The sequence below is a fragment of the Telmatherina bonti genome, assembly GCF_933228915.1.
Source record: "Telmatherina bonti genome assembly, chromosome: 13".
Classification (NCBI taxonomy): Eukaryota; Metazoa; Chordata; class Actinopteri; order Atheriniformes; family Telmatherinidae; genus Telmatherina; species Telmatherina bonti.
In genome coordinates this window covers 24,543,898-24,569,784 of record NC_136611.1, presented here as the reverse complement: position 1 = coordinate 24,569,784, position 25,887 = coordinate 24,543,898, and the positions used below count along the sequence as shown (strand labels likewise).

The 25,887-nt window shown below is 43.2% G+C and overlaps 1 protein-coding gene across 2 annotated transcripts in view; it reads right to left on the bottom strand.

Annotated features, from left to right (window-relative positions):
- tcf7l1b (transcription factor 7 like 1b) overlaps positions 1-25,241 on the bottom strand; it is a 30,818-nt gene extending 5,577 nt beyond the window's left edge. For both annotated transcript variants that reach the window (XM_079251986.1, XM_079251987.1), the window contains exons 1-4: positions 24,442-25,241; positions 24,248-24,320; positions 24,005-24,126; positions 7,163-7,246 (exon numbers count right to left, since the gene is read on the bottom strand). In XM_079251986.1, coding sequence (XP_079108112.1) covers positions 7,163-7,246; positions 24,005-24,126; positions 24,248-24,320; positions 24,442-24,627 — 465 coding nt within the window. In that variant the 5' untranslated portion in view covers positions 24,628-25,241. The remainder of the gene's footprint in view (positions 1-7,162; positions 7,247-24,004; positions 24,127-24,247; positions 24,321-24,441) is intronic.
- Between the last annotated feature and the right edge of the window lie 646 nt (positions 25,242-25,887).

Genomic DNA, 25,887 nt, shown 5'->3' with positions numbered 1-25,887 from the left:
CCAAAATCATTACGGTCATTTAGCTGAGGAGAGAACTGTTTGTTCAGCCCAACAAGGAAAAAAACAACGGTGCCACCAAGTCCAAAAGTTGCCCCAGCAAGCCGCAAACAAACACAATCAGGCTAAGGTAAACTGGTTGCCCATAGGCACGTGGAAACATCTTCTCCAACTCTGTCTGCAATCACTACTATGACTGGGCTGTCAATGTTAAAAATCAGTGATGTATGGTGAACAGACCATGTCATGATGAGTGTCTTGCAGTGTCCCAGATTCCTGCTGAGATCTGACCAGCATCATGGCTACTACAGGGATGATGAAGACAATAATAATAACCAGCGTCTCTACTTTCATTAGGCAACGCTCAGTCTAGCACTCATTTCCCCTGGCTGCCTGGCTGAATAGAGCACTTGTTGGCTCAAGTTGTCACATGGGAGGGTCAAGGGGTGGGAGGGGAGAAAGGAGTCTTGTTCCTTCAGGCTAACCTTTCTTCAATATCCTTCCCCACCCCCTTCTCAACCTCTGTCTCTCTCCAACGTGGTCTGGTGGGGAACAAGGTTTGCATTGAGACTTCTGTGCACTCTCTTGCTTCACGCTGCTGAGAATTGTTCCAAATCTTGGCTTTTTTTTTTTTTCAAAGTGAGGTCCAGCTTTTTCCTTCTTTTAAATCTTCAGCAAATGAGTGGGGACGGGTGAGGAATATATTTACCACTGCTAAACGCAAGCTACATTAAGGCCACTTTGCTCAGGACATTTTTGGTTTCTCCAAACTGTGAGCATATAAGGTGAAAGCGAACGCCGATGTGCAGCGAGCACATTTCACATAACACAGAAAAGCCTTTGATAAAAGTCCATGGCAGACTTACTGGGTTAAAATCCCAGGTCCCACATGTCATGTATATTTGAGTTGTGCTTTGTTGTTGTACTTCATGTACAATATGCCTGAATTTTCCCTATATTGTGAGGGTTGTTTGAGACCTCTAGACCTGGGTGCCAACACATTTTGGGAAGCACTTCAGTGAGAATTTGAAATGATGCCTATTAATTATTCACATCCTGGAATACATGAATCGTGTGGTCTAAACATAAGTTTGAAGGCACTAGTTTGAGCTCAAGGCTGTTTCTGAGTTGAGTAGTCTGAGAAAATGTGGAGAAAATCAGAGCGTAGACATACAAAACTATCCTGATCCGTGTCACCGTGGCCAGAGCTCTCTGTTAGACATAAAGATGGCTGCTTCGCCGAGCAAACTGCTCTATTAAATCAAAGCCATCAAGGTCAGCTTAAGTTAAAATCTAATTCAAATTGGTGAAGTCTCTCTAGAACCCTGACAGCGTGAAATGTGGTTTTGTAAATTGAAAAAACCAGACCAATGACTCCAAACATTAACGCCTCAATACCATCGTACAGTATGTCTTTAGGCCATGATGGCTTCATATGCCTGGTTTCATGACCCACAAGCAAAGTGTAATCAGAAAACCACAAGGAACATGAGCCATGTTTTAAATATAAACATCTACACGATGGAGCGGATATCAGATGGTATCTACGCTGCCCTTTACATAGATGTGCTTGTTGTGTACCAGTATGCAGTGGTGCATAGCTCTCAGCTAGCAAGTAAAAATACTCTGAGCTGCTTTTAGAGTAATTTCACATAGTAACAGGAAAGTTTTCAGAAAGGAAAATTTTTTAAAAAATATAATAAAAAAAAAAAAAAGGAGGGGGCGATTTAAGGAGAAAGTTTCTGAGGCGATTCAGAGAAAAGATGTCTGTCTGTTCCGAGGGTTTGAAGCTAAAGAGGCCGAGATGGCAGTACCTTGCTTGGCTGTCCAACTTGGAACTGTGCTAAGAAAAGCACAGTCCTTGGTCAATGTGGGTGGAGGGGTGGATTTCATTCAAGCAAACATGTTTTTGGATCCTGCACATCTGAATTGAATTACTAGGCAAACAGCCGATGGGGAAGAGAGCTTAGAACAAACTGAATAACCCCACAGCTTTGTGTGTCTTTATGCTCTGCGATTCTGGGTGGGAGGCTCAGAGGCCTTTCAAAACTCCAGGAAAGACAGGGTGAAAAGAATGCCTGGCATGCTGAGAAATCCAAGCCTTGTTTGTCAACGCCAACAGGAAGCGGACATGAGGGGAGACTGACCGTGTCATATGTCTTTAAAATCAACCATTCCAAAACTATGCCATTCATCACAGACAACGTGTGCTTTACGTCTGGTCATCGCCTCTCAAAAGGTCAATGGCATTATAATTCTAGGTTAAAATAATATGGTGCAGGCCGGCATCAGGTTACTTGAGTAAATATCCCCTGTGGTCATTAAATAAATGAAGGGAGGTAGCAAAATGAGCATATCATATACAGACAAAAACACTGAGAAATCTCTTTGGGATCTAGTGTGGTTATAAATATTTGTAAAAATACAAACATACTGTAATAATATTTTCTGGTAAATCTGCCACTTCCACACAATCTTGTGCAACTTTAGTCACAAACTCATCCTGCATTACTCAATCTGAGTGTGCTCATTTAGGGTTTGACTGGAATCAAAGCCCTGGTTCCTTATCGCATTTTTTAAAGTGGATCTTGTCTCTGCAGCGGCCCAGCAGGGCTGCAGACCTTAGATCAGTATTCAGTTCAGTCCTCCCAAAGCCTTTGATTTCATGATGGATCCCGGGTATCCACTGCCTCATGCAAAATGAGAAAATCTCACCGGACTCCCAGTCAAAGGTCTGTTTAAAGAATATAGGTCGAAAGTGAGGAGCTGTAGCTCTGTGAGATTAAAAGACAGCATTTCATTTAACAACTTTGCTTAAAATGTCGTCCTGCCCTGAGAGCTGAAGACTGCACCAGACACATGCCAGGAAACAAAAGGCATCTCTGGAATGCTGCTCTAGACCTTGCCACTTCAATTCATTTAAACAATTCAGTGACTAAGTGACTTATGACGAGCTGACAGGACCTGGTTCCTCGGTGTCTTGATTACTCTAGACGTTAATACAATATTGAAACAAAGAAGGCGATTCTTGTGCGTCTGTTAAGTGTAGATCAGCCCATACTTGAGCACTGAATGCATCGTGTCAGACATTCTGGTCATTTCTTTCTCATTATAGAGTCACACCTCCATCTAATCCAGAATAACAGAATTATTCAGTGTAGTCTGTGATGAGACACAGAATACGCCTGATGGACAAATTACTGCAAGTGACTGAATGACCTCAGAGAGGGGAGTAGGCAGCATTGATATCATTACGAGCCGAGTGTTAATGATTGTGAATGTGTGCGTTATGGAAGATGAGAATGAGAGTGCACCTTCTCTTTTCCTCTGGTCCAGCCTGGTCACTACTGATGGGCTGACAAGTTCCCCATACTGCATCACCTGGCCCTCAAGCGCCTTTGATGTATTATTCATGAAGAGGCAGACCACTGAGCACATGAGCTGATTTTTTTGGGGAGTTTTGGGGAGAGAGTTGAGGATTTCTGTGGGTGTATGTAACCCACACATGCACACACAAGTACACAAATGTGGGTATGCATGGCATGTTGTTGGTAGAGAAGCTCATTCCCTTCTTTCCAGTCCTCCTAGGCCACCACCACAACTACTACCAAAAGCAATACCAACTGAATGCTAAACAAACCTGTCTGTTGAATAATTGAGGATCTCAGACCAGAGCAGACTCAGATTAGCATACAGGCCTTATGGACCCAATCTGCACAGTGACAAGATGGTATTTCCCTGCTCTTTTTGTATCCGCCGAGAACTCTGCATTTTATATTTTACAACATCCTTCCTTGTTAAACATTACTAGAATATGCAGAAATTTCAGTAATTATCATTTCATCAACAATAAGCGCATTGATCGCTACATGCACGTGTAGTGTGAGACTATACTGCTCAAAAATCAATGCGTGATGACTCGCTGTTTTAAAATGGATTAATCTCTTATGCTTGACTGAGCAGACTCTCAACTAATTGACAGCAAATCCCCCACAAGTAGCTTGCCATTATTAATAGCTTATATAATGTAAGACACGCAAGCGCCTACAAGCAGGTCGCAACGACTTATCCACACCTTGAGAATCTATCTTCACACAAATTCGACAATATCAGATTAAACGCGTGCTTGACGGTTGGGGAAGAGGTCAGCCTCATAAGTCCCTGCTGCGGTCTCCTCCTCGGATCTCTTTTCCTGGCTCCTCTTGGCCCTCGGCAGTAATCCCTGGCCCCCTGTGTGTGCCCATCCGCTCCCCCTGCTCTCATTAGCAACAGTGCTGGGGCCTGGGGAGCCTGCAGGCCTGGGGAGCCAGCCTGCTGCTCCCCTCCCACTCCCTTTTTCCCTCCTCAGCTGGAGTAATGAGCACATAATCAGCCTGGCTCCCCCTCAGTAGCAGCACACCAGAGGGGCATGTGGGCACTTGGCCCAGAGTCAGGGGGTAAGGGCACAGGGGGTGTTTCTGTGCCCAGTGTGCACCATGCCCAGAAATAGAGATTTCCATCCCACACAAGATGACCTCCTGGTCACAGGTCAGCCGATAAAGGATTGTGACTTCCTCTTTTAGTTCACAGAATGAAAGCAGTTCCACTTTTGGTGAACTTCCCTACCTTTTACACTTCAGTAGATCAAAAGTTTAACGTGAGCTCTAAGACAATGATATCATTTTGGACTTTTTACTGGTAGTTTCAGGATTTTACGTGAGAAGTACGACACAACATTCTCATCAGCGCACCTAAACATGTCGGCAAGACATTTGAAGTTGGGAGGCAGTTATATGAAAGTATTTAATAACACTTAAATGACAAAAGAGGATGTGCATCACAGGGCCAGACTCACGCAAAGATGAAATGTTCCTGCCTTAAAGAAAGAGAATGTGTAAGAGTAAAAAAAAAAAAAAAAAAAAAGAAACATCAAGTATGTCTTTCATTGAGTTTTGGAGAAAACTTTTAGCTTAAAAACAGTTTGATTCTTCACATTCTCAGTCTTGTACATTGTCGCCTTCGGTGTTGTCGGGTTTGATGTCATTCAAGCAGATGAAGGCCGAAAAGAACAAAGAAAGCCACATAAAATGTAGGAGCTACTTCTGAAGGACAGAACAGAAATTTTCCAGCACAAAAATGAACCTCAGTCAGTGTGCTTAAAGGGGTCCTATTTTGGTATTTGGAGTTTTCTGAGCTTTCTACAGTGTTACAGTGTTGAATCCTGATCAGACATGTGAACGGCACTGTTCTTTATCACCTAAACACATGTTTGAATTTGAGTTTGAGTTCCAGCACGCTCTCCGTTGGGTTTCCATGGCAACAAAAAAACGCGCCGTTTTGAGAGTTTTTTTCTACTTGGAAATCCTTGTGACGTCCCGGGGGATAAGGTTCGGTGATTGGTTACCTTCTACTGGTTAACAAGGGCATGTACAAATACATCAGGCGGGTGGAAAACGTCGGATAAAGTTATTTCGAACAATGGCTGGTGAGTTTACCAAAGAGAGACATCCTGCTGCATTCATTGCTGTGGGTTTCTGTTTTCCACTTTGTTTTCAGGCTCTGATTCAGGTTCCAACATGTAGGGCTGTATGCTATGTGTTGACATTGTATTTTGTTTTTTGTTTTTTTGAGTTCATATTAGCCTAATCCTTCTGTTTATGAGATGTTACAATGACGGCGAAAGCAGGTGCGGTGCGCGCTCCCGATGTAGCACAGTGGCGGGAGGCGGGGCTTAATGCGGAAGAGTCTCAATCCACTCGTTTTGCCCACAGGCTGATCTGACAGCCTACGGAGAGGGTCGGTCTGAAGTAAATAAAGCGATTTGTGACAATAACTCGATCAATCCCAGCCCTTCTGGGCTCAGAAATAAAAATAAATTAGCCTGAAATGCACAAAATAGTTCCACTTTAAATAATTTTTTTAAATTATTCTTACACCCATTTATATTCTGTTTTGATCCTGATTATTGTGACTTCTCCTCTCTGGTTTTAATTCTCTTTGCCTGCATACCAGAATTATACTTCATGTTAGATGTTGACTGTATGGCAAACTATATCATCAGCAAACTCATACTAAAAAAAAAAGGTCAGTGACAAGTTAGTATCTATTCAAATAAAAAAGTTTGTTTCCATCAGACATAAATCAGAGCTGGATTCCGATGAAAAAACCCCTTCACACACAGTTTCCCACTGGCGGCTCTCAGTGAGGACCTTGTCACATGCACTGCTGCTGTAAGGATCCGGTGAATTAACCGCAAATGCAGCAAATGCATAAAGTCAGGACATGCAAGGTCAAAGGGCACAGTGACTCCTCTTTTTACTAAAGGCTGGCGACAGTGTGCTTTTTGCTTGGTATTACGATCGCTTCCTCATCAAGACAACACTCTGATGTAATCGTACTGGCAAGATGCTAGATAAATGTTCTAACGTCAATGTTATCTCATCTTTTCAATCCCAAACACACATCCCTCAGCGAAGCCACAAACCAAACAGGTCTGCTGAGGCCCCGCATTGTCTAAGTGGAGTGAGACACCGTGATGACTAGTTCGCACCTGTGTGGGAAAGTTCAGGAATGGCAAGGAACATCAAGCTTGAGAGATTTATGGCGGAGGCTGAGTTATTGTGGTAAAGACAGACATACTGCTCAGCAGCTGTCCTGCGGGTGCTGTGAGGACGTGCAGTGAGAAGCTGTACAAGGATGGATGGGAACCAGTGGGTTTACATGCACACTATAACTTCATTATTGTGAGTAACCACATTATGGTTATAGTTTGATTAAAGCGTTTTGTATGACTCGCTGTAAATGGATTTCCCCCAATAAGTTTACATGATTTGTTTGATAATTAGTTTAATCTCCTGTAGGATGTTGACTGGAGGAAATATCTGGTAAGTGTCATAAATAAGAGACAGTAACTGGTGGGACAGTTATATGATGTGTGGAGAATTGTGGCTTTTTTCTTCACCCCTTACCCCCTAGCTGCTCATTTTTTTACAAACAGCCTCTCATTTATTTCTGGCATAAGCATTGAATCAAAGCCGTAAAGGACGTCAGGCATGAGTGTAGATGTGCAGTAGTTTGGGATGATCAATAACACAACAAAGTGTGACTCACAATTTGTGCTTGGCTTAAGAGTTTTTCTCACTTTTTGTAATTAAAACTGCTTCATTTTGAGATGCAGCCCACTTACTAAATGCCCTGGTGTCGGAGAACGAGAGTCTTTGATCCCTGCAGAGCTGGGAACATCCAACAGAGGCCATTTCATCTGCAGGTACTGTTGGTGAGAAAAAAAAAGGAGCATAATTTAACAAGACAGCCCGATGTACATGCAAATCATCACAGGTATAAAAACAAAAGATTTGAGAAAAAAAAAAAAGAAAAGAAAAAAAAAAGCTTTCCAACACACAAGCATGTTGGAATCTCAGACTCTAATGAGTGGAAATGGCTCGTACGAGGGGAAGGCAGTTAATCCTTCTCCGGAGAAGTTGTATGAATGGTGTCAAATCCACAGAGATCAACAGCAAACACCTGTACCAGACCCACACTGCTGCCGGAGTCAGACAGCGAGTTCTGGCACAGACAAGAGTAGGAAGAGCGATGTGAACACAACACACTGGTGGGGGACTGTGAAATTGCCGTTTGTCAAGGAAAAACAAGAGGCCAGCTGTGGGCGCCCATTGCTGAGAGGGTGGGAAGAGACAGCTGGAAGGAAGCCCCATCTACACATCAGCGAAAGGCAGAGCTGTGGCCTCAAAGCTCGCTCTTCACTATCCGCTTCAATTCGTTTGGCCTTTTGACCCAAACATAGCCCTTCCTGCTTCAACTATCACAGTATGTCCCACGTGTGGACTAAATAGTCAAGTTTTTTTTTTTTTTTTGCATTTGCAGCTTTTTTTTTTTATTTTCTCATGTCACAAAAACTTTTACAACCACACGTTTGGTTAACGCTGCTTCTCCCTTAGCTGATGTGTCATTAAATAAGGGCTATGTTGTAGAGAAGAGGTCTTTGCAATGTGTTATTTTTTACAAACTGAGTTATTCAGTTATTCCTTTTCAGTTTTTTTTTGATCCTCCAAGAATGATGATGATAGCATGAATCCTGAGCTCCAAAAGCACAGCGACCATCTGGTTTATGAATCATTTTAAATACCGGATACAGCAGCTTGTCCTGCATGTGGATTTTTCTCCCTGGTAAGAATTTAAATCAATTAAAAGAGAGTTTTATTAGTGCTTGATTCAACACGTTTAAGGGATGTTCGTTATCTGTTCTGCCTCTTGGACTAGTAAGTATATTTTAGAGTATAAATCCTGTCAGAGGTGACTGCATCCTGCACTGAATAGTCATTGTTATTTGCATTGCATTGCACATATGAATTTCTCTGCACAGACAGATTACCATCCTCCCTTTGCAATCAACAGCTGAGTGGGAAAGAACAATGAGTAGCATCTGACGCTTGGAAAAAAATGATGGACAAATCCAGCTAAAGAATACGTGCAAAGCTCTGTCTTCTTTTCTGAAGTGTGCAGGATAAATGATGACAAACAAGCAAACTGGAGGAGTCAGGCATTCAGGTTCTGATTTTTAAAACGCCATTCGTCACCCTGGGTTTGTAAGGAGGAAGGAAGCTTGGGTGACTGCGGGTTAAAAATGGAAAAGACATTATAGCAGGAGGGGAAAAGGGAGAGGAGGGAAAGAAAAAAAAAACATTTTCAGGAATGAGTTTGTCGGAGCAGGCAGAGGGTATTGTTTCCTGACAGCTGGGGTCCAACAGAGCACCGAGGCAGGGGGAAGGGGTCCCTTTTTTCACTTGGAAAAGGGGGGAATTCTTGGAGTTGACATCAGCCCTCTTCATTTTCACTATACTGCTCAAGGCTGAATCGTAGGTTCCAACTAATGGGCCCAAGTCCATACAACTGTCAGGAGGCAGTTGCTTTTAAAGGCTGCTAGCTCTCTATTGAAACTTTACTCTGCTGTGTGCATGGTGCCTAATGAATGCTGCTCTCTGGAGAGAAAATCCAAAACAATGTAGTTTTCTCTGTCTAATCTATGTCAATCATGAGTCCTTCTACAAATGAAACAAGCGCTATTGTGAGCGTTTGGTCTGGTCCAACTGTGCCCACCCCAGCTCTCCCACCCAATCCATCCCTTTTTTTTTGACAGCTTCTGCCAGGACTGAGGAACATGCCCCCAGGCACAATTTTTTTTTTTTTCCCCCTGAGCACCTACTTTTTTTTTAATTGCCACTGTGCCCCATGTAGCAACTGTTCACACACTCTCTGAAACATCCAGCTAGGTAACACCAGCCGCACACTGTCACATTAGCTCCTGTCCAGACTGGGGGAACACACCACTCACTAGAATATGAGGAGGGGGGACAGGGAGGATGGCTGGGTTTATGAGTTCTTTCAGGAAACAAAAGGCGAGGAATTGTGGGTCGTGCAGCTCAGACAAAAGTTTCTGAGAAAAAAAAAAAAACCAAAAAAAAAAATTAAGCATATGAAACACGTTATTAAAATAGTTATGCAGAGGCTTAAGTGATATTAGATGCTTGCAACTGCAAGGCATTTAGTAATGCTTAACACATGTCCTTATTTTATTAGAAACAAATACAGACATATGGCTGGGGCTCATAGCAATGCCTGCTTCGGCATGGGACCTGGAAACTCTGGTAAATGCACTCGGACAGAGAACTGAAAGAAATGAGAATCTAAATAGAAGTTTAGCTGATCCATTTTTGTAGCTCTCTAATTGTCTTCCAGCTTTCCCTGCTGCATCCAGCGCTCAGAATAGACATCAGTAGAATGTGCTACTTTTACAGGACCCAGATGCAACAAAGGTGGCAGAGATGCCACAGAATTTTTTCCAAAAAGCTACACTGGAGCCCTTTGGTTGTTTGAACAGAAGAATACAACATATGCTCCGGGGCAAGTGGCCTGCCAGAGCCGAGTTCTAATTGTTACATTGCTCTCGCAGAGCAGGAGAAAACACAGCCAAGAGTCTTTGTCATCTCTGAAGTGTGTAGAGCCATACTGGAGGCCAACATCAGAGTGCGGAGGAGAGACAGATGTCTGGACATTTGCTGTCAAACTAAGTCACACTCTCTGCCAAAGGGACAGTAAAAATTCCTAACTTTGTTAGCAACTATCTGCCGACTTGAAAGCTGCACTGAGTGGTCATATCAGCTACCGATCTGACAAAAAGTTTGATGGGATTTTTATATTTTTTCTAAAAAAAAAAATCTCTAATAGCCAATTTTAGCTAGAGATTATTATATGCCACTGCATGCTATATGCATTTGCATTAAACCACTTCAGACAATAACAAATAAAGGTTTGAATATGTATAAAAAGTGGCCGCTCAGAGGCCTGGCCATTGTGATACGGGTTGAACAAACCAGCAGTGAATGGCGGAGCGGCAGGAATGCCTCCACGGATCGCTTCAGCAGATAATGTCAATCACCTACTGTGTGGAGAACCCCTCCCCATTGTTTTCTTTTACCCCCAACAGAAAACAAATGGGCCACACAGCTTGCTGTTTGGTTGAGGTGTTAATTACCATCCCCGGCCCATATGAACAGCAACTTCAGACAATAACTCTGTCAGACCCCCTACTCAACGGCTCCTCCCTGGTTTACTCTGCTGATCTCACCCCTTCTTGCTGGGCCTTCGACACCTCCACCTGATCTGTGCATGAAACACAATTAAAAGATTACAGGACAAAGACAATGTGATAAGTAGCCCTCGTCTCTTGCTCGAGAGTTTGCATTGAGTCTCACAGTTTGCCAACATTAGAGGCAATTACACTGACAATTCTTAAGCAAACCCCGGCAGTCATTGTGCTAATTAGTGTGTAATCGAAGGGGAAACGGCGAGCAGCTCAGCTGGTCAGACCTGAACTGTACAACTGGCCCTCCTCACGTTTCTCTGAGGGGAGATCATGACCCATTATGCAGTCCACAGTGAGGTGAGTGTATCAGTCAGGGGGAAGCTATTAATTAAAACCACTTTAGAAGAGGATCCAAAGAGATGCAATCATTTTTTTTGGGAGGGGTGGGGGGTGAAGAGATAATTTTGTGATCATCTCATTTAAATAGACTATATAGATTATTATTATTATTCTAATGAAATTAGCAATGATAATTTTCATCTGGTTGCATTTAGATGTGCTATAAATCAAGCATCCATGAAAAACTTTTTTGCAATTACTTGTCCCATTTGTAAGCCCACCGCTTGCATTTCATTTTACATTAAATTAACCCTGCAGAGTCCATGATGCAACAGTGGAAGCAGCATGCTGCTAATGGCAGAACACATTTGAAGTGTCCATTAGTCCATAGAGGAATGAAGTTAAGTGACTATGACAGGGGCACTCCCTCAGTTTGCCGGGCTCCTATTGTGACCTGGTTGGTCGTCCTGCACTCTTATTCACAGCCGGTAGAAAAACTGGGTCAAAGGTCAGACATCCAGAGTGCTGTGGTTTCTATGGTGACATGGCCTATTAAGGCCAGGCTCATTGGCCTCTTAACATGCTCTTGTACACAAAAGAACTATTAGTGCAAAGAGGGAGAGAGGGCACTGAAGAGGGGAGGCAGCGCAGGGGAGGTCCAAACAACACGGCGTCAAGGTTCCTCCAAGATGGCTCCACGCGGTGCCTGCAGCTCCGGGCAGAACCTTATTTAGCAAAGATAAAATTTCCACATCGTGTTATCGAGGCCAGTCGAATGCACTGACCATCTGTGGAATATACTGGGAAAAAACGCTTGTCTTTATGTTTGTTTTCATCGATATCTAAGATTCAACTCGCAGAGCAACGGTGTCATGTGACGGCTTCATGTATATTCTGTCCAAGGCCAAACAAGCCATCCAGGTTTATTTGGAAAAATCCTTGAGGTGTATTTACTGTCGTTTCAGTAATAAAATGGCATTAACAGAATACAAGGCCAAGATAAATCACCCCCTCCCTGAAAAGTTTTCTAACATTCTTCCCCTGGTGAGCGAGTTGCGACTTCAGCACGAGTTTGCATTTTTGCAGCTCAAGCAATTATTTATTTCTCCGAAATTTGACTTGTCTTGGTCAGACTTCTGCATCCTGAATCGAGATCGCTACCAAACTGCTCACAGAGCTGCCTAAACGAAGCTGCAGTTGTTTGCAGAGCATTATCTAGCTGACTCTCAGCTAATTCCAACCAAACACTCACAGGAGAGCGAAGTTCCAGCTAGGAATCAGTGAGTACTTCTGTAAGCGTAGAGCATCGGGTCACATAAAACTCACTGTATAATTAGACGCAGAAGAAAATAATTATGCATCTGGTAAGAGCAAGGCCATCTCATAAAGACAGAGAGGAGGGTGCAAAGCTATTCAAGTCAATTATGTGAAGTCAGTAATGTGGTTTCCCGTACCTGGGAGATCTGCTATCAATAGTCACAAACTGCTTCCCTTAATGTCAGCGTGATCTGGTGTCAGGACAAGTTACACCTCAAATGTCAAAGATGTTGTCCTATTTCATGTCCTGTGGCATTGTTGAAGCAGTTGCACAGGAACACAACTTCTTTTTTTTTTCTTTTTTACTGTTTGGGGAGTTGCCTCGTTTCATTGAAATTCACAGCTGTAAACATCTGTATAATTAACTCCAGAACATGAGGTGGTTACCAGCGCTCCACTGGATGTTTACAGTAAAGCTCAACCTAGAAATCAAATGCCTATGTGTGTGTGTGTGTGTGTGTGTGTCAAGTCTACGCCAATGACACACAAGTGAGACCAGAATTTTTCATTTATGACCAAACACAAATTGACTGGAGGCGGCAAGAGTTACTAATATAATACAGCGTTTTCTTGCCAAGGCATTTAGGAGGCAATGAAAAGTCCAACATGCTGAACGGGGAAAAATACCGCTGCAAGGTGATCACTCCAAACGCACAGCGAAAACATAAAAATCATCTTCGTCTCTTCTTTTTCCAGAAGTTGGAGACAAATATTGACTTCCGCCCTCGCAGAGTAAACTTGGTTTTGACGACCAAAAAGTTTCTTTTTTGTCTGTCATGGTGCAGCGAGGGTTTTTCTTCTCTCTCTCTCTCTCTCTCTTTTTTTAATTTTAACTTGGAATTCTTTTTAAAAGCACTGCTGACAAAAGCAAGAGAGGCAATGAAGCATCTCGAAGGGAAAAAGTCAGTTTTGAGAAACTGAGGTGGGCATAAGTGGGCGTAGTGGAGAAGGCAAGAGAGGGAGAAGAAAAGAGGCTAAATTAAACACATTTGTTTCTGCTCTCACATACCACAAGTCTTATGAAAACAGAGGGCTGATTGTGTTCACTCTGCAAGTCCACCTCCCTCCTCCTCTGCCCTCCCCTCTGTCTCTTCCCCACCACCCAGCTCCGCTCCCCCAACCCCTTGTCCCAAGCAGCAGCAGCCCCCCTCCCCGCCCACTAACCTCTTTCAACACACACACATACAGCTGCCTGCAGATGCCTGCTGTGTTTGCTCTCTGAGTGCAAAGGCGCAAATCTCCAGGCCCCGCAAACTTCTGGGCCCTGCCTCATCTCACTTTTTACTACCTGACATCCCTGTCACCCCACCGCTAACCCCACTCGATCCACCCGCCGTCTCCTCCAGCTCAGTCTGACTCAGACACACACGCTCATATGCTACAGGTATGTTTCAGCGCTCTGTCCTGTGGCACAAGACAAGAACTGCTGAAAATAAAACAGTTTTCCAGACATTTACAAGCAAACGTGTCTAAAAAAAAAAAAGGAAGGAAATACACAGATTAATTGAAAATACTTTGTTTTCAGCTGGCTACATAGGAAAAACAGCAAAAACCGGGAAATGTATTTATATATATTTACAAAAATATCGGAGAAATCTTAAAAAAACAAACAAATTCTTCTTATTCCACACTTTACTTGAATCCAATGTTTTTGTGCTTTCAGACGTCTATAATGTGTGACACAGCACAAAATTACCATGACATTCCCCAGGATTAGTTATGCGTATTGTCAGCAGGCTGCAGGGAGGTCTGGAAGGTTGCCAGCACATTTTTACACCTGAAACTTTCGTATAAGTCATTTCCTCGCAGTGTCGGGGCTTCATTTTCGTCGCGCCGCACACAGTGATACAGAGTCCTAAATCATGATCCAGTGATGGGCTTAGCTATAAATTCAGTTTTTGTCCACATGTAGGTCTCCCCTTACATGTCGGAAATTCTACAGAGAATAAATCTCTCAGTCAAAACACAGGTCTTCGGGTCAGGAGGAAAAGCTTGCAGAGAAAATACACAGCGAGATGAAATTCAGTTAGCGCAGGCTGCAATCAACAGGTCTCTTGAAAAAAAGGGAAAAAAGTACTTTCTGATGGAAAAAATGTTTATATGGGACTAACTTAAATCATAACCACTCATTATGGCTACTGGAGTAAAAAAAAAAAAGCCTTATGACAGAAACCAGACCTGTGATACCTCGATGCTGGCCATTAGGCTGTATACAGCTGCTGCTATCTTTCAGTCTCAATACAATCTAATGAGAGCGACCAGGTGATTACGATCAGGGGCTGCCGTAAATATCAGATTCCCAGGGACAGAGTTTAGGAGAGGCCCTTTACAATTACACAGTATTAAGGAATGCAGAGCATGAACCACAAGAAGATGGAGCTGAAGTCAAAACGCTCCATCAAATCTAAATTTTAAGCTCCCACCACGCGACAGAACAAAAAATTTAAAAAAAAAAAAAGAAAAAAGAAGAGTTTATTTTGCATGAAGAGCTGTTTCTGCAAGCTCAGGCTCTGTGCTACAATACATTTCTCCTCAATCCAAACTGCACACTTCTGCAAACAATTAAATGTTAACCCAACGACTGTAAGCTGCTCAGAGAGAAAGAGAGAAGGAGGATGGGGGAGGGAGAGGGGGGGCGGACTGGAGAAAGAGTGGGGTGCTTGTGCACAATTACAGCAGGGATTTATGGCCTGAGAAACAATTTATAAATCACAGCGCCTGAGCTAATGTGCTCCAGATTGTTCTCCATGCAGCTGCAATTTTGGTCTGCGTGAAACGGCATAATAAACCTGGCTGGGGGACATGTTTGGGTGGTGATGGTGGGGTGGAGAGAAACATTGAGATTGTGGGTGGGTGCGGGGGGCTGAAACTTTGGAGTTTCAACAAAGAAACTGAGAGTCCTGTGCTGGATTTTGCTGAGGTGCCATATTTGAACGTTAATGTCAGCAGAGGAGATGACAGGAAGAGGAAAGGTTGAGCCCAACGTGGAATACGCAAAAAAGGAAAACGAAAGGACGTTTTCTGTTAACAGTGGAGCAAACAGTCAACTGCAAGTACCTGCACAATTAGACAAGTTTCTGCTGTGATTAAATTGAAGTTTTAATCCCATTTTACAAGCTTTCAGTGAAACTCTTGAAGTGAATCCTGACTATTTCAAAGTTATAATAAGAAAAAGGCAAATGTAGCGAACTGATCCTTTCATTGTGGCTGCGGGGCTGGTGTGGAAGAAGGGATCGGATGTGCCGTGCTGAAGGGAAGCCTGGGCTTTTGTGGCCACTCAGCCAACTGGTCCTGAACCTTGACCTCTGACCCTTCACCCGGGAGGGAGGAGGGGGGCAAACAAAGCCCTGAGTGACATCTGAAACTAGACACTCTGTAGGGAGAGAGTGTCTGGACAGGACTCAAGTAACCCCATTAACTCCACGGAAAAGATTTATGGCTATTTATTCTCCCCTTGCAAATTTCGAAAGCTGAAGAGTCACACAGATCTGTCAAAAATAATCAAGCAATTAGAGGTATGCACCAAGTTTCATGCTGTTTGCTTGCCAATGTCTCGGTCTTGCGCGAAGATAGGCAAAAGTGCTCCATAATTAACAACTCTGAGAAGAGCTGTGATTAGCAGCGGTGCACACATGTGCCAAGAGCTCGTCTGTTGCAAAATAAATTCTGCCTAATAAGAACAACATGAGTCTGTCTTCGGGCGGGTTTGGGAGAGTCACTGGTGCATAATCGCCAGCACCTTGCATGGATTTAATACAATGACTTACGAGAAAGACTGTGGGTTTAGTATACTGTAAACAAAAACAGTGAGATGGTGGTTGATGGTAAATGTGCCACGGTGAATGCAAGCCTCCGTCACCAGAATGCTGAAAGCCACTGTAGTATTTAAATTGGGCAAAGAGGGAGGAAGACTGGGCCAAGCATTCTGTAGCTCAGCTGTGAGGCTCTAAGCCGTTGCCCTAGGGTCTTTGTCCTGCCTTTCAGGGCAAGTCTGAGGTAGTCAAAGACCCTATTCATGACCGGCGCTCCCCCTGCCAACACACCCATACAGCCCCAGTCAAGTCAGCCGAGAGCTATAGAGCCTTCCCATTTCACACGAGAATCAGACCTGCCCCTAAAGCCTGCTTCAGGGATTTCCAATAGCGAGCCCCTCCAACCCATGTACAAATCAAACAAAGGCTCCTTGGCCTGCTCCGTGTCATATAAGGTTGATTAGATTTTCCTTTTTTTTTTTGGTGATGTAGCTACTTTATATTTGAAGAAAATAAGTCAGCTGAATTCGTAGAGGTTTAGCTTCTAACCCCATGAACGGATGCAAGGATTCGACCTGAGAAGGTGCGCCGCTGCCACATCTGACACGAGATCCATCACACACAGTCACACTTTTTTTCCTTGAAAGATGTAGCACCAAAACCCAAACCTAAGCACATCACATGATAAAATCTCAGAACAAAGAAACCTAATCATGCTGATTATCTGAGGGCAGGCACAAGGGGAATCCCACTCTTACTGAAGACTGTCTTATGTCTGCTAAGCACAAGGCCCTCAATCACGGCCATTACTCATAACTAATCAAGAACATTACCTCATATTTTCAAATTGAGCAGATAAGGTCAGGAAAGAGTGATATCCTGTGGCTGGGGCCAACGTGAAAAAAAAAACCTCAGTCCATCAGAAGTTTCTGCTGCTTTTGCTGTTTATTCTAACAGGATCCACAAGTCTGGGCCCAAATAAGGAGGCTACACATTTTAGATGACTTGTGCCTTTGCATGCCTTTAATCGAATTTGATGCTCTGCAGAACATTGTGACTTCTTAACAAGTACAATTGGTTTATGAGGGTAACAAGGGGAGGAAAGGGGCACTAAAAGGTGAAGTTATTGCTAATATTAGGACAAACAGCCCGATCTCGTGGGAAAATTGCACACGTGTGATTTTGAATAAACAATCAAAGATTACTTGTAAGCGACAAGATCAACTGGAATACCAAAAGCAGCCACATAGACGTACATGTGTCCTACTTATATAAATGGATTAAACATGGAAAGTTCCCTGTTGCTGTGGTCAAGATTTATGCACTCTAAACACAAGATCTATTACACACACACTACTCGGTTTCAAACCCGGAGAACAAAATTTGCAGATGGTGGATGAGTTTCATCAGCTGCATCATCTATTACAGCTGGACGTTTAAGTGTTTATGTGTAGATATCTTGGAGCTAAGACATAAACATTCCAGACATCGAGATGCACTGACTTTATCTGTAAGGATTTGCTTAAGTTCGTCCAATCAGCTGTAAACTGTTTTAAAGTTTTGTACACAGTAGGAAATACAAGCACGGAGGTGCAACATGTTGCAGTGGCGTGTGTCCGCCAGGGGACAAGCCCCTGCTCCAATATTGCAGGGACAAACTCAAAGCAAAGCTGATTTATAACTTCACCAAGAAGAACAGCTGCTCTGCTTGCTGTCAGCTAACCTCATCCTGGATGGATAACCATCCACTTCTTAATTTAGTATGACCACTTCAGCCTCACTGATACTACACACAGACAGCATGACATGGCCTTTAACAGCCTGGGTGTCCCGTATGTGACCTGAAGAGGAGCCTGATGTAAATCTCAGCAGCGCTGATGCTACACGTGCATGATCTGATATCCTCCTGCTGTTCACTGATTGGGCTGTGACCGTAAGGGAATGGCGAAGCATTGCGGTCTACGGAGTAGAAGCTGTTCTCTGTGGGAGACAGAATCCCTTCTGATAAGTGAGTGCCTCAAGGTCTGGAAGCAGGCCCACCTCAGGATAACAGGCAAAGGAATCGCAGCACCCGTATCTGCCCCAGTTTATGCTCCCACCACCACATCTCATCAACAATCTCTCCTCCTGCCTGCTCTCGCTCTCCTGCTGCCTGTAGTGCTTAAACTGAAAACAGCTGGTTGGAATACCAGACTGATGAAACCCTGTTTAGAGGTTGTTTTTTTTTTTGTGTGTTTTTTTTCATTTTCTTCCTGCTGTATAATCACATTTTATTAACACACAGCTCAGAATTTAAACTACAATCACAGTTTTCTTTAGTTAAATTAATCAGTAGTGGTTATGGGTATGAATGGACCACATATACTTATATAGAGCAGTCGGATAACACAGCTCATTCTCACCCCACCCTCCCTTAACTCGTATACGTAAGTGTACCTACAAGTAAAAATTATTTTAATGATCAGAATATCATAAATTTTCATGAAAAGTCAGTCTTAGAGGTGAAAGGAACCGTCAGATGATGAGATAATGACAGAAGATTTAAGCAAGTTTTATGTGAGAATCAACTTGTTTGTTTCGTCTAACTAAAGTTATATGTAATATCTCAAAATTAGCAATGTGAAAATGCTCACTTGGGCTTTTGCTAAATGCATTTGACCTTGTTTAAATAACTGCTAATATTTATTTAAACCTTGTCAATGAAACTTTTTACTAATAATAAGCTACAACCCACTAATATCCTTTTAGTTTGACTGACAAATAATAAAGAAAATTCCCAGAAATGAAAGGAAGTTAAATTTTAAAAAGTGACAAGAAGCTACGCTGCTGTCCTTAATGGATTAAAGGAAGATATAGTATATATAGGATTTATTAGTTTACCTTTTTTTTTTTTTTTTTGCAAAAGCTGTTTAGGAACAAACTGTTTTATGACTGCGGCGAGCCCTGATTGAGCACGACTATACACTCCTCACAAATCCAGAGGCCCAACCCTCCCCATCTGCAGCAGAACTCCGCGTTAATACCGCAGAACAGACAGGACTAAGCCGGTATTCACAAAACACATGATACATGACTCCACCTCCCCATTCCTCCATTTCCCAGAGATTTAACTCCCTGCAAAAAGAAAAAAAAAACAAAAAAAAAAAAGACACCAAAACGTTTGCTTTACTTTTTGGATAATTAGCAGCTGCGTTGCATGAGAGAAAGCAAGTGTTGGATTTCCTTTGCTTTAGCCTCAGCTATTTTGAGTCTCAGAGTAACCCAAACCTGCAGCGATGATCATCTGCTAAGGATTGCAATTGTTCAACAGCAGGTCCAAGACATGTATGGGCACGATCAGCAGTTTCCTCCATACACAGCTACAGATTTCTTTACTTGACAGAAGCCCCTTAATATTTAACCTTGATACAGGAGAGTTGTGTTGCCGAGTTGCTAAAACAAGGTCAATATCAAACTTCAAAATCATTTCACGGGTTAAGAGGAACACACTTTGGAGAAGATTTTGGTGTGCTGGAGATGTTAACCTTTAGTCTTTCAAGTCAAATACAAGTTTGCCCAAATGTTCAGAGGGAGAAGAATTGCACCGAACTGCACAGTAGCTCCGACCAAACGTTGCAAACGAGAAAAACACATACACTGATTTTTTTTTAAATGCACACATATTCATCTTGGCACATCAAAGGGATTCATTGATGTCGCTGAACATGGGGAGTCTGCGGCTGGAGAGGGGAGATGTTGGTTATCCTTTCCTCAAAGGGTCCAGAGATGCTCCTGATGGGCCCCACGCTTGAGAAGCCAGAGAGCGCTATAAACAGAATTTCTAATGCCAAGCGGGCGAGTGGGTGGGTTAGGTAGTGAACTAGCAGGCTATGGGGTAGCAGGAGGAATTGACGCCAGCTCATGCTTTCCACAGAGACCAGAGAGGGAAGGATACACACCAGGACTGACACCATTTCACACAGCTCTGTGCGAGCCGTGTTAGGAAGTGAGCATCCATGATGAAAAGGAAATGCAAATGGAAGATGCTGTTTCTCATGTTTCAAATATATTTTCCAAAAAAAAAAATTATAGTGTAATTACTTGATTTTTCTACATATACAAGTAAGTCTGACTTCTCCAAGCCTTAGCAAAGAGATCATTATCAAAACGGATCACTCCGGGCAAGAGTTCCCAGCATTTCTGTGGTTGCTGGGGATCTGTTTCTAATTGAAAAGAGCCACCAGACTGATGTAGATGTGTTTGCCTTTGAAGAAAAAATCTTTTAAAAGCTATAAACCCAGTCAAAGAGCGTTGGCTATGTTGACACATCGCTTGGCTGAAAAAATATTTGCGCGTTAAGATTCAGAAATACAACACTGACGGTTGTCTGAATGTGAGCCCTGCACACTGTTCCCTCTGTTGCAAAATATCCACACAGCCTCACCTGAACACCCTCTCCTCCTCCTCCTCCTCCTCCTCCTCCTCCTCCTCCTCCTCCTCCTCCTCCCTTCAACCCCCAGTACTCACTCACAGACTTAGCACAGACAAACGTTCGGCATGCATGGCTGCATGTTTGCTCATTCACACACACACACACAGCGACACACACATAACAAGGTGAGTGAAATGCCCAGTGAGCCACCTGATGAAAAGACACCTCCACACAAACAGGCTTTGCTTATGTAGGGAGAGGCCCTTTTATTCAGTCGGACAATGTCTGTGTTGACTTTTCTTTGTCTGCACACATTTTTAAGCACCAAAAGCAGCAGAAAGAATGGAAAAAAAAAGAAGTCAGAGAAGCATGCAACCATAGCCACTGACATGTTCAGACTTATCCAAGCTCCCTATTCATATCTCCAAACAATTTTCTATTCAACAATCATGCTCGGGAGTTTGAGCGTCCAACCGCGTATTTGATGAAGATATGTTTAAGCGGCCAGCCTCGCTCTCGCTTACTTGCCACCTTCTCACACACAAGAGACATTTCGCTCTTTAGTGACGGCGATGATGATGTACTAGCAGAGTTATCTGAAAGTGCTGAGGAAGCTGACCAGAGGTGGCGTCAAGCAGAGTGTGTGTTCAACAACTAAATCTGGCACTAGTCCGTCTCTACAGGAACAATGCAAAACTGCGAGCTGACAAACAATGAGCTGGATTTGTAGGGCTGACTTTTTTTTTGGGGGGGGGGGGGGGGGGGGGGGGGGGGCAGCTCTGCACAGCGGGCAGAAGTCTGGTGGAACATCTCTGCAAACATAAAACCTCCTCCTCAGCTCTCAGTGGATTACAGCGGAATGTCAGCTCTGAACAGGCTTTAAATCAGTTATGCTTGGCCCTCAGGGGAACTCTGTGCTGATCCCATGTAGGCCTGTCTCTCATTGCTCATGATAGGGTTGCCACATCCAAATTTTTTTCCTAAGGTTCAGGAGTCAAATCCTTCTTCATGTAGCACATTGCTGAGCAAAATTATTGCATAATGACACTTCAGCTGCATCTCATGTTTGTTCCGCAGAATATGCACCACAGCACTGAAGGTAGCTTCGTCCATACGTATGGTGCTTGGAGGTTAAAGAAAGTTGGAGAAGGTGTTGAGTACACGCCTGCATATATAATAGTTACAAAAATATTTGCTTAAAGCAATAAAAACTTGCAGCTCTCCACCTGGATATAAAAACAGTAGATTTTGTTGCCTGGTGTTAATCACATGACCCGTTTGCCAGACACAACTTTAATGTGTCTCATGCAGCACACGTACAACTACATACCACTCTGCCTGTAAAACAAATCTGTCAGTCCCAGCAGGGCCTTCCAAGCCATGCAGAAGCATAAAATCTTTGCAAGAAATATCCGAGCGGTGACAACAAAAATCCACTCATCCTGTTGGCATTTGTTTTTTTTTTTTTTTGTTTTTTTTTCATCTCTCTCCAGCTAATCTCTCACAATAAAATGATGATCGATGATCTTATTAATTAACCTTAGCTGTTCACCCCAATGTGCATGTGTGTAATGGCAGCAGACTGCAGTGAACTGCTATGATCCTCAGGTGTAAACAGCCACAGCGTCATGATTGCGAGCCTATAAAGGTACTAACTTGAGCCTCTCATCAATCACATTCGCTGCATTCACACTAAGCCGCGAGGGCAGGGCAATATGGAGACCTTAAGACGGCCGCTAAGTATGCCAGCTATTGTCCGCCTGCTTATTTTCTGCCACAGTGATGATTGACACAGCCAGCTCTCTATGTCCCATTGACCTCATTCTCTCTCTTTTTTTTTTTTTTTCCAAATATGGAGGATTACACATCTCGCTTCAAGATGCCCTTTAATTATTTGTTACTTCGCTTCAAGTGACAAGAACGGCAGTTTTCATTTTCAACTTTGCTTAAAAAAAAATACACAACCTAGTGAGAGGCTTTAAAAAAGAAACACAAACTCCAAACTTGCAGTAAAGTGCTAAAATGTTTAGGTCCGTTTGAGGGAGTGAGCTTGTTCCTTATGTAACTTCAACATCAAGAGAAAAGCAAATGATTCTTGAAAAAAGGTTGGTTTTTTTGGGAGGTGGGGAGGCGAAGGAGGCATAAAACTTTACAATGCACTTCTTTTCAACATGTTTATATCTTACTAGTATTCTTACTAAACTCTAAAACCAACAACGCAGACAAATTACAAGGTGCCATGCATCACATAGTGTGAGGAGAGCAGCCATTTAGTTAATGAGCCCCAATGGAGACCTCCAATGAAGCCATCAAGACTGCTCAGAATAACAATGGTCAACTAACGCCTTTCTAATTGAATGGAAGGTGTGGGGAGGCGAGGGGAGTGGGCCTGGAACACTGAAAAGGAGACAGAAAGGTGGGGGTGGGTGGGAGAGTGGTGGTGGGGTGGGAGTCTTTTCAGTCAGATGCCTGCCAGGCCTTAACGAAAGTACTTGTTTTTTTGGGGTGTGGAGGGGGAGGGATGTGACAAGATTTTTCGGAGGGGGGAAACTCCGACCAACAGAGCTCTCCAGCAGGGATTATTTCAAGGAAGTTTGCGTAGACACTCGTAAAATGTATTTAGAAAGCTCCAAACCCAAATGCCATTGGTTAAAAATCCTGTATGTTTGATGCAAATCTTCCTTAGACTGTAGTTTGGGACTGTACATGTACTATCTTACATGTATTATCCAAATGTCGTTCACAAAGAAAAACAAAACACAAATACAACAGACAAGTCTAATAATCAATATCAAATACTATAAAGGCTGCAGAACTTTGCTAACAACCCATGTGACGCCACCACATTGCAAAGTTTGCATCAACAACACTCGCTTGAGACTGTCAACCTTATCTAGACATTTAAAGTCTCTGGACAACGTCTGTCACTGGAACTGCGGTGAGCTGATTCTGTGTGTGTCACCGAGAGGAATTACATTGTAGTTACTGCTGGACAGAACTTAAGGAACAGCCTTCTCCTTCCTGTGCAGTGTGTAGAAAGTTTCTTAATGCGGTTTAAAACACATTTTTAAGGTAGCGGTTATTGGCCTGCACACACACACACACACACACACAAAAAAAAAAAGCCAAAGTCACATAAAACTGCAAAAATGAAAGAAACCAAGTTTAAACAAAGTTCAAGATAACATTGTGTTCTATTATAGTCTGATTTACAAAACTACAGGACAATAGCCATGATAGCATATTTGATAAGATCAACTCTAATAAAGCAAGCTCAGTATAAAGTAAATATTAAGAGTTTTTGCATTGCAGTAAATTCTGATAAGGATTTATTCTAAATAAGGACGAATAAGTTTGAGCTGCACGTGAACTTGTCATTTGCAAGCCTTTGCCAGGAGTGGGTGGTAGGGAGAAATTATATCCCCCAAAAGAACAAAGAAGTAGTTAGTAGCCTACTACTCCTTGAGAGGCCACTTGGAGGGAATATGGCGGTCTGGCAGTGCACAAGGGACTTTTACGCAAACTTCATGTCTTTGTTTTTTCTTGCAGAGTAAGAGAGAATAAAGAAAGCAAAGTTAACAGTAACATAAGTACCAGGAAACTTACTGTTCTGGGAGACAGCGAACCATTGGATAGGTATGGGTTGGTGAGGTCTGGGATCATTAGAAACGGGTAGCCTGGATAGTGAGGGCTCTTAAAAAAGCCACCATCTTGCTGTCTTCTCAGTGCTGCAAGGGGACAGAGAAAAGTAAGCGCTCACCAAGGCACACAACTGGCTCTGTTTACGTTTAAAAGAATATATTAAATAAAATAAAAAACGACCAAAATAAATGATGTTTCACTCTTTACCTTCGCTGAAGTAGTCTCTTGTTTTCTCATAACTTTCTGAGTCGGGTCTAGTTTGGGGGCGCCTCTCCGCCTGCTGCAAGGGAACACATGCACACGGAGGCGCAAAAAACTATTAAAACTTTCAACACTGTTAAATCACATTTCTGCGACTGCTGAGCACCGTGGGGAGCTTTTCATTTGCGCGGTGTGTTTACCTCCGAGTCCGACGAGCTGCTGTTGTTTTCCGACTCGTTCACTAAGGAGGATTTCACATCATCCAAATCCCTCTCCGCGGATACATTCTCGGATATCTTTTCCTCCTGTTCCCCCTCGTCTTTGAACGAGATCATTTCATCGTTGGCCCCCAAATCATCCCCGCCGCCTCCGTTGAGCTGTGGCATTTTCGCACACCAGTGGGTCGGATCGAAGAGGAGGAAAAACAAACGCAAGAACAACGGACTTTTTTCTCTTTTTTTCTTCTTCTTCTTCAACCAGAGTAGTTGTAGTCCAAACGTGCCACTTGTAGTAAAAACTAGCTAAAAGAAATAGTTCATGTTTCAAAACTCCTCTTTCATCCTCTGAACGTGGCTCCGTGGTCCATGTCGTTTTAATAATCCACAGGTAAAGTTAACAGCAGGAGAAATGTGTCGAGGAGTGTTTGGCGTCTGCGGCCGGATGCGCAGCAACTTGGCAAAGTTTAGTCTCCTTCGCAGCTTGTGGACAACTTGTGGTCCTTGTACGTCTCTACTTCTTGTGCTCCTGAGGAATGGCACTTTCTCTCCTCCTCCAGAGTCCGGGGACAACATAAAACCACAGCCCAAGCGACCGACAAAGCTACTCAGCAACAGGCAACACGTCCGATTTCATCTCTTAAAATCCATGTGTGAGAAAACAATGGTGGAAAAAGAAAAGAGTGGGGAAAAAAGAAAGCACGAGTCGGACAGGCTGCAGTTTCCTTACTTCTGACTCGCCTTCCCCAGTAGCGGACGGTTTGTTGTGTCCTCCAACAAACGCAAAGTTCATTACTAAAAAAAAAAAAAAAAAAAGCAAGAGAAACGCAACGCAAGGCAGGAGTGTGGAGAAGGTGGGGGGGGGGGGGGATCAGCTCTACGGCCTTTCCCTCCACATTGCTGCCGGGGAATGCTCTCCGAAAACTACTGGGTTGTTCAAGTGGAAGAAAAGCGCAGCTCGTCCGTAGAGGAGGAGTTAGCGCTGAAAACCGACACTTCATTCACCACCACGCAGATCTGCTATTCTTAACCCTCCAGCCACTGACACGCAGGCACCACTCAGACCCTCCAATTAAACAAAGAGCAGCCAAACTTATTATTATAATAATTATTATTGTTATTATTATTATTGAAATAATTTACTATTAAATTAACAAATATCTGAGCAATTATCTAATCCTCCACTGTCCAGGTCACGTGTTCCCATAAATTGTATTTATATGTTAGAATAAACATCTTAGCAGCGCTGTTGGCCAGCTGATATTTCCAGTAATGTAAGTGAAGGCATCAGAGACCACACTGCCTCCATCTGGGAGAAAATGCCTGGCCAGTTTTGTTTTGTTTTTCCTCTTTTAGTGACAACAGTCATAATTACACACTTGTGCGTTAATTGCACGTCTGCGCCAGAGAAGACAAAGCGCACTAACACCT